A 15,865-nucleotide genomic window follows, 5' to 3' on the forward strand; every position below is an offset into this window, starting at 1 on the left:
TTATTTTTTTTAAGTGTGCTCTAATATTTTGAAAAGTTGTTCCAAAGTAAAAATAACTGCTTCACAAATTTTGTTCTTATTTTACTATTTTTGTCAAAATCTGTTTGAAAAAGTTCCAAATTTTGTGCTTGTTTTTCAAAGACTATTTTGGAATTTCAAATTTTGTTTACATTTCTTCAAAAATTCTTTCTTGTGTTTTTGAAATGTGTTCAAATTTTAAAAAATATATATGCTACTGTACATGTACAGAAAATAACATCCAACTGGGAATATCCCGCAAAGGTAAGTTGCTAAATATGTTTGCGATGCGTTTTTGTTCACGTGTGGCCATTTAGTCTAGTGGTAAGCAGCGCTCTGGAGCGGAGCGACGTCCCGTGCTTGAATTCTGGCGGCATCTTTTTCTAGTTTTCGATTTTTACTGCTGTTAACTACTGGCCATGTGTCTTAGTGGGCCGGCCCAGCCAGACGGCTCATGTGTGCGTCGCGCTCGCCGCATGTCAGGCTCGGGCTTCACATCTATGCCTCGGGTTTTTGAGAGCCCGGCCCGTAACCCAACCCGGCCCGAGAGATGATTAAGTTTAGGTCCTCCTACCGATCCGATCCGCTCGCGTGGCCGCGACTCGTCCCTCCCCCTCCTCGACCCCCTCGTGTCGTCGCAACCCTAGCCGCCAGCGACGGCCACATTCCCCGCCGCCTCCACACGCCCAGCCATGACTCGCCCTCCCATCGTGAACATCGTCGTCTGCCGATAGTCGCCGTCGTCCACCGCTGACCATCTCCTCTGCCGTGACGGGCCCTGGTCCTCCCCCTCCTCGACCCCCTCGTGTCCTCGCAACCCTAGCTGCCCGCGACGGCCACACTCCCCGCCGCCTCCACACGCCCAGCCATGACTCGCCCTCCCATCGTGAACATCGTCGTCTGCCGATAGTCGCCGTCGTCCACCGCCGACCATTTCCTCTGCCGCGTCTCCCCGTCCTCTGCCGTGACGGGCCCTGGTCCGCCGCCGTCGACGAGCACCACGTCCGACGTGCTCGTCCTCCCCGACCTCGTTCCCCGACTTCCCGAGAACTTTGTCCATTTACCAAAGGTGAGCTCAGATTCTTTCATGTGCTTCACTGATGCTATTTGTCAGTTGATTTTCCTCATAGATGTGCTGTGATGTGGGTTGTTCATTTGTTGCAATTTTTACAGAGGATAATTATACTGCTAGTACCGTGAATGATGCCACCTTCCTTGATTTGTACATGTGTGCGTGTGTCACAGTGTGTTATGCGAGCTGCCCATTGATATATTCCTAATTTACTAGTAGTTGATTGACAGCAACAAGTGCTTATTTGTGTCTGCATGTTCTGCTAGTAGATATCCCCGATGCATTTTCCTAGTAGATAATAACAGCAACTAGTATTGCTACTACTAATGACAGCAGCAAGACAATCCTCACGAGCCAGGGTCCAGGCCATGTTTATACAAACCGAAAATATCGAACGCTCGGGCTTAAGCCCGCCCAACTATTTCTTTGTAGATCCGCCAGTGGCAAAGAGTGCTCCACTTGTAGCTGGGTTCTAGTTGTAATTCATGGAGTAGCTTCTATAGATTATATTCTTATTTCTTTTATACTTGCTAATAGTCACTTCTAGATGCACTTATCTCTTGTATCACTAATAAACTGCTACTTTCTGAAAGATGCCACCGCTGTTTGCGGATTGAAGCATCAAATGTGTATAGATTATCATTTATGTCTTTGGTTGTAGATCATGGCAAAGCAAAAGAAGAAGCCTGCTCCCAAGGATCCTGCACAGTTTCAGAAGCAGCTGAAAATGAAGCTATCTAATGAATGCAGAAAATATGAAATTTATCTGAACCGTCAGGATATGGATGATCTCAAGAAAATAGCAGATAAACTGGACGAGGGATATTTCTGTTCGGAAGCAGATAAAACAGTGGAATTGGAATTCTATTCACAAGTTGAGCAGGATATTCGGAAGGTATGCAATGCATATTGTTTGCTTACGTTGTCAGTTATTATTTATATCTTTCCTGCTTCTAAATATTTGAGTTGGTGGTAAGTTCACCCACCTTCTTTCTCCACTTACATGTGGAGCCTACTGCAACAACGCAAATAAAAAATGAACCCAATGGAATCACAACCTGGCATGTCCTACTACTCCTTGTCATCTACCAGACCTGCAGCAGACTTCTTTTTAGGGCGCAGCAGATTTGAATGCTACTGTTCACTACTACTGTCCAGGCATGTGGCTGCAGCAGACTTGAATGCTACTGTTCATACCATTGATAAAAAGTCAAACTACAGCTTGACGGTACATGTATGTAAATATTGATGCGTCTAGCTAGAAAAAAAGGCTGAAAAATTATATTGCAGGGAAAAGTCCTTGAATCCGAAATTTGTAGAATGTGATAATTAACATTGGACTATTATAATTTTGTGGCGCTGGTGTATGGACATGATAAACCAAAAATATTTCACCGCTATGTTGTGACAAAAACTAAGGCCTATTTCGTCCAAAGTCAAGTTATGTGTCATCGGATGACGCGATGTATCATGCCAATTAGCTGGCTATAGCATTTCCTACTTGTGTTATTTGTAGTACCTACTAAGGACATGATCATGCACCACTCCTTGTTACCCACACAAAAATAAAAGAACAAGGAGAAACGTATGAGCATTGAGCAACTAGCACGGTGAAGAATGCTAGGAGCATTTGTATGTTTTTTTGAATCAAGTACAGGAAATCTGAAATTAAGCTCAGTAAATCTTAATTAAATGTTTTCGTTTTGTCTACAGCCTTACATCGAATTATTATGTTGTAGTCTAGGTTACCGAAGACATTGCACATAACTGATGATTGATATACAAAGCAAATGTACTTATTTGGGAAGTTATATTCTTTGTTTAGTTGTTTGACAGTAACGCATGAACATGTTATGGTTTTATTTTATTTTTGTGGTTCTGTAGCAACGCACTGGCACTATGCTAGTTCTGAACAAATTTTGAATGCAGACCATGAGGAAAGTTTATGCACGTTCATCGAATTGGTCTAAGACTGAAAAGTTAGTTAAGGAGCTTGATGCTACACTGAAAATACTTACCGGGGATGAGCAGAAGAGCCTTTATGTAGCTGACACGAAGAAACAGGTTTGCCCATCTTCCTCGCACCCTATCGCTGTTGTCACTGTTGTTTTACATATTGTTGTCTGTACTTATCATTCTGTAGTCTCACTTTTAATCTGCTTGAGTTTATGTAAATGAAAGGACCTTGAAGCAGATGTCGTGTTTTTGCTATATTTAACTCCCAATGTGTTGCCTGATAAACACTTTTGAGTTGGCACTATATTTCTGATGTTGACATCTTGAAGGTCTGATATGATGTAATTATCTCGTTACTTAGTTGTGAGAAAATAAACCACTGCTATGATATCATGTAATATGACATTTTAAGATTCTGGTGTAATTTGTATATGAACTTTTTTTTCACTCTCCATTTTTAGTTGTATATGAACTCTTTTGCTCAACATCTCTAGAATAGTCTGCTTAGGCTCCATTAGTATGTTACACACCTAGAAGCAACTACACAAATTTTCACTCCATGTTTAGGTATGTGGACGTGTACTAACTTATTCGTTTTTCTCACGCAGCAACAATTTGTACTTGCACGTAGCTGGCTGGAGAGCATGCAGCAGAAGCAAAGCAGTTGTAAAAGATGTGAAGATCCTGAGCCAGAATGTGATGAAGAAACGCAGTATTGGATTAATACTCTCAATACTGGAATTATCCTTGACAAAACATTAGTAGAACTTGAAGTTGAGAGGTAGTTCTAGGACACATCCTTGTCTATGAATTTAAATTTTGAAGTAGTGTCTTGAGTAGCAGTTACTCCTTCCATTACATAATATATTTCATTGTTTAGTGCATTACACCCTTTAGTTTAGCTCTAATTTGGAAGAGAACTCTGCTTAAACCTTTTTTACTTGAAAGATAACTCTGCTTGAGCTAATGCATTATGCACATGAGCAGGTCTACGTTGGATTTATTTAAAGATACAGACATTGAGCAAGTTTTCTTCAATCCTCGTACAGCTTCTTTAGCTAATCTCATAAATTATATGAGGGATCGCTTGTGTGAAAATTCTCAACATCAAATATTTGCATCAGGAGAAGATTCATGCCATCTACTTCCTTTTAAGACAGCCCCTCATCAACCACCAAAGTGGATGTTGGTTGAACTGAGAGATCAAAGTGCAAAATGTGGTGTCTACATGAGAGGCGATAATCTGTATATCACTGCTTTTCGCAACCAAAAGAATATGATATATGAGCTCGTAGAGTCTGATAATTTGCGAATAATTGAAGGTTCCTTTGTATTTGGTTGCAATGCTGATTACCCTGCACTTGTAAAATATGATAGAGAAGTTGAGGATCTTCCAAAAGAAGAAGCTGATAGGCGATTACTGGAAATTATCTTCAATCTGGAGGAAAATGCAGCTGATGTTCATCTGTTGGCTAATTATGACCACACACAAAAGATGGATGATGCTGAGCGACGTCAAGCCATTGAAAATGTGCAGAAGGCGCTAATTCGGAAAATGGTGGTTTTATCTGAGGTCTCACGTTTTGTGAACCTTTTTATAGCTGTGAATGCAGATTGGAATAACAGCATTGCATCTCTGACAAAATTGCTGTTAACATTTATGAGGCGATGGGGTCCAATGTCGAAGAAAGTCCGTAACAGTAACAGCTCTGATGTGCTTCCTAAAAGCTTGCAGGATAATCTTGGCTTGAAATTTGTGTCTGACCTAATCAAGGTTATGCATCTTGTGCTTAATACAAAGCATCCTGAACTTAATAAAATAGGACGCAGTACACCTGCTGAACCTTCTGGTGGCATCCCTGAAGCGTCTGGATCATCTTATGGTGATTGCAAAGAAGCTAAGAGCAAAGCTCGACCATCTAATGGCAACCCTGATCCATCTGGATCTTCTGATAGCAGCCTTGGGCAATCTTGTGGCAGCCATGCACCATCCAGGCCATCTGATTGCGGCCTTGGACAATCTTGGCTATCTGACAGCAGCCCCGGACCATCCGATGGCAGTCCTGGACAACCTAGAGTGTCTGATGGCAGCCATGCAGATGGTAGCCCTGAACAAACTGGAGCATCTGGCATCTGCCCTGTACAATCTGGTCTGTATGTCTTCGCTGATCCATCTGGTCTGTATGTCTTCCCTGATCCATCTGGATCTTCTGATAGCAGCCTTGGGCAATTTGGTGGCAGCCATGCATCATCCAGGCCATCTGGTTGCAGCCTTCGACAATCTTGGCTATCTGACGTCAGCCCCGGACCATCTGATGGCAGTCCTGGACAACCTAGACCGTCTGATGGCAGCCATGCAGATGGTAGCCCTGAACAAACTGGAGCATCTGGCATCTGCCCTGTACAATCTGGTCTGTATGTCTTCCCTGAACAATCTGGGCTATCTGCCGTCAGCTATATATCAAGTGTGATTAGCAGCGCAATTGAATCTCTCAGGATGGCGATCCTATTTGCACGATCTGGCAGCATCCATCCTTTGAGTCATCATCCACTTGGACCTGTGCGCATACATGCTCCTTTGGTTCCTCTACTTAGACCATCTGATGGTAGCCCTGAACAAACTGGAAAATCTGGCATCTGCCCTGTACAATCTGGTCATCCTTTGAGTCATCATCTACTTGGACCTGTGCGCGTACATTCTCCTTTCGGTTCCTCCACTTAGACCTTGCAGATATGGTCCTTTGCGTCCTCCACTTGGACCTGGGCGCATGTATGTACATGGGCCTCACTTGTGTGCTGGTTTATGTGAAATCCCAGAACTTCTCAGAGAGAGTGCAAGTGGCAGGGTGATTGATCGGTGTAGGCTTTTGATCAGCAGCAACCCTATTCCCCTAGAATCAGTTGGGGCGTCTGTATCAACTTTGAGCGGCCAGCCACTCCTGGAAATATTGGCGCTCCACACCAATTTATGCAAGATCAATAGCATTGGAATTTATGATGATCGAGGTGGTGTTTATATCTACAAATACAAGAACGGGGAGAAGGAACGGTTTATTGACAAAAGGGATCTTTGGCTGTCTAAGCATACAGAGGGAGGACCTTATGATCTCGTGGTATGTTTTTTCTTCATGAAATGAATTTCCTTTCTCTTTTTAATGATTGTGGAGATAATTTCATTGATCCTTTTACAATATATATGCAGTACAAACTTGTTCCCATTGGCCCGAGCCGTGCCATGACGGCTAATGCAGAGTGCTGGCTACTTGAGGCTGATGTGCCGATAGAGTCTTCTTTGCTGCCTAAAACCTGTGCAACAAAGGAAATGGCAGGTGGAGTGTTCAAAATGATATTAGATCATAACGAGGAAACAGTTGATGAAGCTAAGACCGGTATCATCTTAGCCAGGGGAGGATTTATACATATTAGCTACGTGGTATTCAGAAATGCAGTGAGAGCTTCAGTCAGATTCCTAGTGCATGATTATCACTTGTTTCGTCCTTATTATGTGAATGGCGAGCTGGCTTTACATGTGGGAGACCTTCCTATTGGGTTAACTATTTTCTCAAGTCAAATTGAGGATGGTAACTGTTTCACGCCATGTGATGCTGCTGGACAGGATTTCATGCTTCCTTTAACTCGGAGAGTTATTGCTTTACCTGTTGATTCGCCTGTCCGCCTCAAGGGAACTTTGGAGATTGGAGGTAAATCCATGGCTGTAGACCAGTCTCTTGTTCTCAAAAGTGGTAGCACCCAGGTTAAGTGGTCGATGCATGCGTCTCTTGATGCTACCATATGTATCACAGCAACTTCTGCGTTCTAGTCCGCAGTGCCCAGCAGGTCAGGTTAATGTTTCTTGTATTTTTAAGCGTTCATAGTTCTTCATTACTGAATCTGTTGAATTCAATTTCAATGCCAACTAACCAATAATAGATCTTGATTGACCAAATCTAGTCATGTAACAAAATGACCACGCTTATTCCCGTGTGAAGTTCCGTTAGATCTTAATATCTTAGCCGGTTTCCATGCAGTCTGGTGTTCTTCTATTCTGGTGGACAATTGTCCTCAAGTCAGTATATTGTTTCTCTTGCAGTTTAATTTTTAATGGAGAATTGTGCTATTCTGCTTAAATATGTTCTCAACATATATATCAGCGGATCAGTCTAACTCTAGCATATGTACTTGGTCATTTGGCCATTAGCCCATTATATAGTTTGTGTGATCCAAAGTAGATATTGCAATTGCGTGCTCTCCGATTTCTTCTCTTTTTGATATCATATATCCTTAATAATTTGTTATTCACAAGAAAAACTGCTTTCTGCACAGTTGCAGTTCTTTATAGTTCATATCTTGCATTATCATTAGAAGTACTTGAAGTTCTGTGGTGCAGAGGTTCTAAGATTGATTTCTATTTTGGACCAAGGATGTATCAATATATAACATAATATATGGCCATGAGCTAGAAACCTGGTATTTTTGTTTTCTTCTCCATGAAGCCCTGATATATCCATGATAACAAATAATATTTCAGATGATCTGATAAGCTAAGATTGCAGGGAGTTATTTAAACCACTGATCATGTAGCTTCTACTGAGATCACAGAGCACGAAAATTCAGAATGCATTAACAATATAACTTGAAAGGCATGCCGTAACACATTGACTCTTCATATGGATGTGCTCTGTTGGTTTTTTTCCAATAACACTGAGATGGGTCAGCTTTGAGCTTTTGGCACAACTTCAACAATGGTGAAACTTATGTCTATTGTTTGAATCTTACAATATTTTGAGATAAATTTAGTGGCTTTGATAATACAAATTGGTTTAACTGATGACATCGGTTGTTCTGCAGGTATTAGCTGAGATGCAGAAGCGACTTGACTACTGTAGGTTCTTCCATGTTCTCAGTTTGGCGCAAAGCGTGCACCGGTGGACTTGTAGTTAGCAATCGCTTATTTTGTTAACTCACGCCTATTATGTACTCCCTCCGTCCCATAATATAAGACCTTACATTTTGGGACAAAGGGAGTAATTTCTGTAACAATTGGCCAGAAAAGCATGCACAAAGATGTACTCCCTCCGGTTCGAAATACTCGTCGCGCTGGTCAATTTGCAAAAACACCCACCCCTTTATTCCGACACAACCCACGATCCTCGCCGCTGCTCTCGCCCCCTCCCGTGACTCTGCTTGCTCCGCCGCGCCATCGCCGGCCTCCGTGCAGCTCGCCCGCGCCTTCCTCCCGCTCCCTCCTCCCTGCGTAGCTCCTCCGCCCCCTTCTCTACGCAGCTCGCCCGCTCCCTCCTCCGGCTTACTCCTCTGCGTAGCTCCCCCTCTCACTCCATTGGGAAAAATGGCATCTTTCTCCTCTGCAGAACACAGCGCCGCCTAGCACTTCGCCATGGACGCGCTCAGCTTCGTGGTACCGCGGATCCTCCTCTTCGCTGTCACCCACGGCTCCGGGGTGTTCATAGTGCCCTGCCGCATCCCGCAAGGGCTCCGGGGTGGCTGGAGATCTGTGGCGGTGGAGGGGATCGTGTTGTCACCTCGCCGGACGGCTACAAGAAGGTCACCATATGAAGACCGCCTTCTTCATCACCGCTCTAGGTACTGCCAATTTTCATCATGGAAAAGTTTTTCTGCAATTTCTGCAATTTTGTACGGAGTAGTGGGGTACAGTAGCTCTTTTTTTGCTTGAAAGAGCATCAACCATGGCTGCAATTTTGTCTGTACTGTGTAGATTGCTACAGCGAACATGTGTAGATTTTCTGCAATTTAAATCTATGTGCAGATTGACCTCCAGCTGACATCACTATGGTTAATGTTCAGTTCATCTGGATGAATTGGGTCTAACTTTGTGGTTTCACATCTGGGTATTGGAGCATATGCAACCTTGAATTTTTGGGCATTACCAACGCAATCATATGATGTTCTGATCATTACATCACTGTGTAGATTTTGACTCAAAATTTCTGCAATTTTCCATGGAGTAGTACTGCAGAGAACTGGACTAATTTTCTGTAATTTTCCACGGAGTAGTTCTACAGAGAACAGGAATAATTTTCCATGGTGCTATGGTGCTTTGGTGCAAAATGAACAGTACAATTAACCTTACTCCTTCAAATATTTTCTACTCTGTAAACAACAACATAATGTTGGAGTATGTAAAGAAAAATGAAACAGAGGGAGTTGTGTTTGCAACACACTTGTAGTACTCCATTTATTTAACTCCACTAGAGGGCAATTAAGGCCAACAAGCATGTAAGGAGTAATTCTTGTCCAAACATGTTATTGGAGTAATTCTTGTCCAAATTTTTCTTTTTTCTTTTTCTGCTCCTCCTTTATCTTCAATTAATCCAAATTATTCCACTTAATCCAAATTAACAATTAACAACACTCCTACTCTTAATAAAAGAGAGAAAGAGAATTCAGTAAGCTTTTTTACTCCATTAACATACAAATTAACAAAATATGATTATACATGAATATATTCTGTGGTTACATGCAATTAACAGCACATTAACAAATAATCATTAACAATTACTCCCTCTTTCATCTTTCATGTGTTTGCTTCTCCTTTAGTGACCCTCTATAATGTCCAAAGTTTTCCAATATAGCTCAGCATCGAATCTTAGATTGATATGTAGCATCCCCTCCCTCTCCATCCTATCTTTGTTGATGTGCGGGATCTTGTATCCTGTACCTCCCTCAACTCTCATAACCTCAATCAGGACTGACTGTAAAGTTATAAACACTCTCGCCAGTTTGTGCACTTCATACCTATCATATGCTTCTTCAACTGATTCTATCAGTTCCTTGATGTTGTTTGGTGCACTTTCAAGCGTCAAGGACTGAATTGAGCTGAAGAAGCAAAGATCCAGGACATTCATATCAGGTGAATTTGCAGGCTGCTGCATCAACCTGATATCCAGTTCTGATTCTGCTACGGCAGCTAGAAAATCTGAATCATCTGGAGGAACATGTGTTCTTGCGTTATCTTGCTGGATGTAGATGGTTCGATTGTCTTCGGGCCACTGTGCTTCAATGGCTGGAATGACCTTTTCACATAGGTATTCCCTCATCACATTCCTAGTAACTGTGACCGACTTTAGTTCCTTAGTCCCTTTGAGTCTGTTCTTGGAATCCTTTTTTGCTGGAGTTTCTTTGATGAAGGCCCATACTCCTATCTTGCCATCAAATGTTACATTTCCTTGATCATCAAATCGTGGCCTCGCAACTGCTGTTAAGAACATGACCTTGCCGATACTATTCTTGTTTTGAACAGTGCGCATCGGATCTGGTTCTTCTTCATGGAGGTAATAGGTTCTGTTCCTTTTCGTCATATCAAACCATTTCTCGTCGATGTGAACTATGTTCTGCATATCAATGAAAGAGGGCATTGCATCTGCTATTGTTGTTTGATCAATCATTGAAATGCAAAACTTGAGCCTTGATAGCTTGTTTTCTGGTTTCAGAGTGGGCTTCAGACTGTTTGTGTGTTTCCTTATCTTTCCCCATTTGAACCTTCTCCGCAAGGTAGAATATGGTACATCCAGAGACCTAGCGAGTGCCCTCAGTGTAGACCTTTTGTTGAGGGGAATTGAAGGTATCCTCGAGAGATCAAGGTCTGCCCTCTTTCTACCGCATCTCCGCTTCCTTTTATTAGACACATTGATCTCTTCTCCTCTTGCAAGCTGGGCATTTGCCTCCTTCCATATTCTTTCAACGGTTCTGACACTTGTGTTCAGCAGACCAGCTACACGTTCTTTGTCTCTCTTGTCAATTTCTCCATCCCTGCTAAGTGCTTTTAGTGCAATATATGCTGCAAATTTGTGAGTGTCTGGTAGATCTGGTTTTGCCCGTGGTATACGTACATCTTCCTCTCCTTCAGGCATATGTACATCTTCCTCTTCTTCAGACATATGTACATCTTCCTCTCCTCCAGGTGGAGTGCTATTCAGATCTGGGAGCACCATAGTGTTGTACCTCTGCTCTCTGTTCTGATTCAGGTCCTCAACATGTTCTCACCTGATCATGACAATAAGCATTCATTTAAAAAAGCATGACAGTAAGCATGAAAATAAGCAAGTTACTCTTGTATCTGTACTGCTTTATTTTGTTTTGGCAGTAGATCATCAACCATATATTCCTTTTGTATGCTTTATGTTTTAGTCAGGGGTATTGCTTTATTCACTGTCTAACTAATTACTGTTTCACTGTTATAGGAACTCAGTTAACAACATGTTATTGGAACTACTCCAAGAACAGAACAGAATGGCATGTTAATGTCAGTTAACAACATGTTATTACTTCCAAGAACAAAACAGCAAAACAAAAGGTACTCCTACTGTTGACACTTTGACAACAATACTCCTTAGCATCTTATTACTTCTTGGTGAAATTTACTGTTATTTTTTGCTGTCAATACAGTGACACCAGTATAATAAACAAAAATCAGCCAAAAAGAGAAGCCTACATTGTTTTTACTTTCTCCTATTGTCTACTGTCTATGCTTACTCCTACTGTCTACACTGAATTTTTGGGTGTGCTCTACTTTGATGTACACTATTCAACAATATATACAGTAGAGTAATTACTGTCTACTGAAAATGGAGTAAGTGTGATCTTCAGAGTGTGCTAACCTAGTATCTGTAGGTTTTGATTTGCTTGCAGATTTGTGAGTGTGATCTTCAGAGTGTGATTTGACAGTCTTCAGAGTGTGATCACCATTTCCTTGATGAACACAACAGAGAGGAACCAGTTGACAGGAACATCAAAGGATCAAGAGGACAGTAGCCGCTGCCCGCTGCGTCGAGAGGATCAATAGGAACAGCAGATTACTCACAGGTATCGAGCAACAGAACCAAGCTGTAGTACTTACTCTCTTTTTGTGATTGCTTATGGGGGATGTGAGTACTTACTCTCTTTTTGTGATTGCTTATGGGGGACATGAAAATTTCAGTTCAAATCGCTCCAGCCTTGTGGTATTTAGAGCACAAATTCACGCCAAGAGGAGCAGATGATCAATTCGAGTTGTCGGAGCTATGAACGCCGGAGCAGCGGCGAAGGGTAAGGGAGCTGCGGACGCGGAGCAGCGGCAGAGGGTTAAGGAGCTGCGGACGGCGGAGCAGCGGCGGACCTTGGGCTCTCGATTGGAGCGGAGGGTGGCGCCGGCGAGGGACCTGCGGCCGACGGGGAAGGATGTCGAAGTTGCGGTGGAGGGTGAGGGAGCTGCGGACGGCGGAGCAGCGCAGCAACGGCAGACCTCAGTGACGGAGCTCTCAATTGGAGTGGAGGCAGGCAGCCGGCGGGGAAGGACAACGGCGCTGCGGCGGAGGGAGACAGAGCTGCGGATGGCGGAGCAGCGCAGCAACAGCCGAAATCAGGCTCTTGATTGGGGCGGAGGTAGGCGGCCGGCGGGGAAGGACGGCGGAGCAGCGAAGGAGCTTCCAAGCCACGGGACGAGGGCCAGGATGGAGAAGATTCAAAACTGGGAGGACCTTTTTGCAAAATGTTATTTCTATAGCGCTCGCGACAAGTAATTGGAACCGGAGGGAGTACTGACTTGCTTTGATTAGCTGTAATACCTAGTGCTACATTTTACTTTGTCACGTTACTCAAAGAGTGCCCTCGTCAGATCTTACCTAGCGCTGGAAAAGTGCGGCGTACACTGCCCCTGTGGCACACCGCTTAGTTTATGACCTGATTGTCGTTTTTATCTTTATTGCATGCAGGCCCGCCTCTGTATTGGGTTTGTCGTTATTTTTATTGTATGGGAAACGCTTAAAATTGGCCGGCTGGCAGAAAGCTAAGCTGATCTCGTGCGTTTCGCGTGACGAGTGGATCCTACGTGCCGCTCAGCTCATCCTCTTTTTTTCACTGTCCAGAACCTTATAATAAATCACCCACTCATGAACAATTTACGGGCCGCCCATCCAAATCGCCTACTCCATGGGAGAGAGAAGAGGGCACGCATGGGACACAGTTTTTGCTCGCGAGCGCATTTGCTTATTCATGAACAGTATTTTTTTTAAAAAATGGTTGACAAAATAATAAATATTTTTTTTGGACAGAAACATTGATGAAATCTCAACATGTGTGTTAGGTATTAATTAGTAGATTATTTAGCACATGCTAATTAATGAATAGTCATTAGCAAAGGGGTGTGTCCAACCCGGAATGGTCGTGTCTCTGTTCGAGTGAAAAATGATCAACTGTTTTGATTGATAGACAGAGTACAACTTATATATGTGTTGAAGAGATGGGTCGCATAGGTCGGCAACGGTTTGTACAGGCGCATCCTAGAGGGAACAAGATTCTCTAACATTGAAAAGGGAAGTCACGGTGCTATAGTGTTAGTCTAGTGTAAAATGAAGAAGGGAAGTTAGAGACTGCTAGTAGGTATTCCTTCCGTCCGAAAATATTTGTCATCAAAATGAATAAAAAAGGATATATCTAGAACTAAAATACGTTAGATACATCTCATCTTATCCATTTTGATGACAAATATTTGTGGACGGAGGGAGTAGTTGACAGGCTGTTTATTGTTGGTATTTACTGCAGATATAAATAATTTAAAATTAATTTTATTTCACCATCAATTTATTTGTGTGTAATTACGATAAATGTACGCAGTATATCATCAATTTGCAAATTAATTTAAATCATTTTAGCCATAATCATATGGATAGAAAGAAGGGAAGTTAGGGTATTATAGCTTCTCTAACTTTCCTTCCCAATGTTAGAGGATCCCCTTTGATCCTAGAGAGGCGTCGGTTGACGCTAAGTAACTGCCGTGCAGTTAGACAAGAAGAGATTTTCCCTAATTAATATATGTGCTAATTAATCACAACATTCCCCCTAATCTACGCTTGTCCATATAGAATCGTCATAGGATCATCAGGTAGAATCGTCATCTTGCAAGACCGTCTAGGTTGCATCATCATCTCAAAAGGATTCTTCTCCAGCAATTCTTCATTAATATTCTTGATGAGAACCTGAAACATAAAACTCACATAGAGAAAGAAATGTAATATGATACTTCAAATAGGTACAGTTCAGAAAGATACTCCCTTGACTCTTGCAAGTCCCCGAAGCCGTCGCGTACCAATTCCATGTACATATTTCTGGAATGTAGAATTTGGTAGAGACTTGGTAAAAAAATCAGCAAGATTTTCACATGATCTAATTTGCAAGATGTTTATTTCCCAACTTTTCTGAAGATCATGAAAAAAACACTTAGGAGAAATATGCTTAGTGATATTACTCTTAATGTATCCTGTTTGCATCTGCGCAACACAAGCCGCATTAACTTCGTAGATAATGGTAGGTGATTCAATAGAACCAATTCCACATGACTGTTGTATGTGGTTTATCATTCCGTGAAGCCACACACATTCGCATGATGCCTCAAATAGTTGAATTATTTCAGAATGATTGGTAGATGTTGCCACCAGAGTCTGTTTAGAAGACTTCCATGATATGGCAGTTCCACCATGTAGGAACACAAAGCCGAATTGTGATCTGGCATTGTGGGGATCAGATAGATAGCCAGCATCTGCATATCAAATCGTATTAGAGTCCCGATTTCTTTGGAACTGAAGAAATAGGCCAAGATCCTTTGTGCCTTGGAGGTATCGAAAGATATTCTTCACTCCAGACCAATGTTGTTTGGTGGGAGCTGCACTATGTCTAGCAAGTAGATTCACTTCAAATGCGAGGTCAGGTCTCATGCAATTTGCAAGATACATGAGCGCTCCAACGACACTGAGATATGGAACCTCGGACCCCAATATTTCTTCTCCTTCATCCCTAGGCCTGAACAGATCTTTCTCTACGTCTAGAGAGTGACCACCATGGGAGTTTTTGATGGGTAGGATTTTTCCATATCGAATTTCTCCAATATTTTTTGGATACAGGCAGCTTGGTGTACCATGATTCCTGAGGGAAGGTGCTCAAATTGAAAGGATCGATATGGTTGACTAGAGGGGGTGGGGGGGGAGGGGGTTGAATAGGCAACTACCAATTTTTAGCTTTTCTTAACAAATTAAGTTTAGTAACAAATATGTTCTCTAGATGTGCAACTAGGTGAGCAACCTATATGATGCTAACAAAAACAATAACACGAGCAAGCAAAGCATGTGACACAATAATAGCTTGAGCAAAGTAAAGGTAAGAGATAACCACAAGTGGAGCCGATGGGGATGAGGATGTGTTACTGAAGTTCCTTCCCTTTGAGAGGAAGTACGTCCCCGTTGGAGCGGTGTGGAGGCACAATGCTCCCCTAGAAGCCACTAGGGCCACCGTATTCTCCTCATGTCCTCACACAATGCGAGATGCAGTGATTCCACTAGTGATGCCCTTGAAGGCAGCGACCGGACCTTTACAAACAAGGTTGGTGCAATCTCCACAACAAAATTGGAGGCTCCCAACAACACCGCTAAGATTCACCACAATGGAATGTGGCTTCGAGGTGACCTCAACCGTCTAGGGTGCTCAAACACACAAGAGTAACAAGATCCGCAAGGGATTACCGGGGGGAATCAAATTTCTCTTGGTGGAAGTGTAGATTGGGGCCTTCTCAACCAATCCCTAGAAAATCAACAAGTTTGATTGGCTAGGGAGATAGATGGGCAAAAATGAGCTTCTGGAGCAACAATGGAGTTAGGGTAGGAAGAGGAGGTCTTCTTGAAGAAGAAGACCCCCTATATATAGTGGGAAATAAAACCAACCGTTATCCTGCGCTCAGCCTGCACAACATGGTACTACCACTCATAGGAGCGGTACTACCGCCCGGGCGGTAGTGCAATGCAAAAGGAGCGGATC

The 15,865-nt window shown here is 42.7% G+C and overlaps 1 protein-coding gene across 7 annotated transcripts; it reads left to right on the forward strand.

Moving 5' to 3' along the window:
* The first annotated feature begins 620 nt into the window (after nucleotides 1-620).
* On the forward strand, nucleotides 621-12,806 carry LOC119323491. Of its 7 annotated transcripts, none has more exons than XM_037597164.1 (11): nucleotides 621-1,087; nucleotides 1,752-1,985; nucleotides 3,020-3,154; nucleotides 3,655-3,827; nucleotides 4,034-6,159; nucleotides 6,249-7,791; nucleotides 7,895-8,647; nucleotides 9,883-10,665; nucleotides 11,266-11,378; nucleotides 11,696-11,887; nucleotides 12,003-12,806. In XM_037597164.1, the coding sequence occupies exons 2-5, from the start codon at nucleotides 1,755-1,757 to the stop codon at nucleotides 5,766-5,768; spliced, it is 2,274 nt and encodes a 757-aa protein (XP_037453061.1). In that variant the 5' UTR covers nucleotides 621-1,087; nucleotides 1,752-1,754; the 3' UTR covers nucleotides 5,769-6,159; nucleotides 6,249-7,791; nucleotides 7,895-8,647; nucleotides 9,883-10,665; nucleotides 11,266-11,378; nucleotides 11,696-11,887; nucleotides 12,003-12,806. The 7 variants fall into 7 exon arrangements, with proteins under 7 accessions (XP_037453061.1, XP_037453062.1, XP_037453060.1 ...); XM_037597165.1 differs by having other exon boundaries at nucleotides 10,516-10,665; XM_037597163.1 differs by lacking the exon at nucleotides 9,883-10,665 and having other exon boundaries at nucleotides 6,249-6,883; nucleotides 7,600-7,791.
* Nucleotides 12,807-15,865: the final 3,059 nt, after the last annotated feature.

Source organism: Triticum dicoccoides, chromosome 6B (genome assembly GCF_002162155.2).
Source record: "Triticum dicoccoides isolate Atlit2015 ecotype Zavitan chromosome 6B, WEW_v2.0, whole genome shotgun sequence".
NCBI classification, from domain to species: Eukaryota; Viridiplantae; Streptophyta; class Magnoliopsida; order Poales; family Poaceae; genus Triticum; species Triticum dicoccoides.

Bases quoted from the DNA above. Each gene is read 5' to 3' on its own strand.
- LOC119323491 (XM_037597164.1), top strand. From the start codon at position 1,755: ATGGCAAAGCAAAAGAAGAAGCCTGCTCCCAAGGATCCTGCACAGTTT. The intron at 1,986-3,019 runs GTATGCAATGCA...TTTTGAATGCAG, and splicing joins TTGAGCAGGATATTCGGAAG to ACCATGAGGAAAGTTTATGC. The intron at 3,828-4,033 runs GTAGTTCTAGGA...GCACATGAGCAG, and splicing joins GTAGAACTTGAAGTTGAGAG to GTCTACGTTGGATTTATTTA.